Below are 1,034 nucleotides of genomic sequence, written 5' to 3'. Positions count from 1 at the left end.
AACATCGTTACGACAGTCAATGTCTTTTGGCAGTTTCAAAAGAGATTTTCAGTTTCCTCGCGAGTTCGGTTTCCTCCTCGGTGCTCTGCTGGCAGCTTCGCCACTCGAGTCTCTCAGTCGGAAGGCCCATACACTTCACCTGAGAAACAAAGCGAATGCGTCTCAGCAAGGCTAGCAAGATATGAAGCAGGTCAACTTGGCCTACCACAGCTTCTCGACCGAAATTCATCGGAACACTTGATGTTCTAGTCGGCGTCAGAAGGAGTCGAACTTTGTTTGGGCCTGGCAGCTGCATGTAGATATATGGAGGCGTGCCAGACTCTGACGTGGTCTTAGCGATGCCTGATATGGAGTCAGCGAAGGCAACAACACTCGAGTGAGTTACCTTCGATCTCGTCCCTGGAGTATCTTCCCATCTTGTGGACCTTGAGCTCATGGTCATCAGCCATAGTGGTGACCTGCTCTAGCCATTTCTGGGAGTCTGCAGGCTTTCCTCCTTCTCGAGGAACCCCGACCAAATGCACCTACCACAGACAAAGTGTCCACAGGCGCCTACCCCTGTAGATAATGGCAGACCCACCTGCATGTGCATGGCTGCTGAGGACCGCATTTGAGCCCATCTTTCGAACACCACGACATCGCTGTTGTATTGGGACTCCATCACATAAGTTACTTCATCAATGTACCTACACCATTCGAATTTCGACGCAGTCGTTCCGAATCTAACGACATTATAAAGCAGCGTCCTTAGAATCCAAAATCCTTCCATTTTCAGAACGCATCCACGAGGCTACGTGCCTCAACCTACTTGTTAATAGCAGTAAAGACCTTATCAGAGCAGTGCGTACTGCACGCGAAGTGCGTCACTGGACACAAAATGATATGCAGGTCGTTGATGGGGCCCTGAGAAGCTATAGCCTGGGGATGCGAGAGTCCAAAGGCTCACCTTTGCCGTCGACAGATAGGCTTCAAGATTAGCAGCGAAGATCATATGACGCTCCAGATTGGGGTTGGCCAGACAGAACCAGCAGTCT

At 50.5% G+C, this 1,034-nt stretch overlaps 1 protein-coding gene across 1 annotated transcript; it reads right to left on the bottom strand.

Moving 5' to 3' along the window:
* Positions 1 to 113: 113 nt before the first annotated feature.
* Positions 114 to 661, bottom strand: Pmar_PMAR025816 (hypothetical protein; the record flags this gene model as incomplete). Its single annotated transcript, XM_002764727.1, has 3 exons — positions 114 to 139; positions 386 to 524; positions 581 to 661. 3 exons carry the CDS (start codon positions 659 to 661, stop codon positions 114 to 116), a joined length of 246 nt encoding a protein of 81 aa, XP_002764773.1.
* Positions 662 to 1,034: the final 373 nt, after the last annotated feature.

The sequence above is a fragment of the Perkinsus marinus genome (assembly GCF_000006405.1).
Source record: "Perkinsus marinus ATCC 50983 genomic scaffold scf_1104296976240, whole genome shotgun sequence".
Classification (NCBI taxonomy): Eukaryota; Perkinsozoa; order Perkinsida; family Perkinsidae; genus Perkinsus; species Perkinsus marinus.
This window is presented reverse-complemented; position numbering and strand designations above follow the sequence as displayed.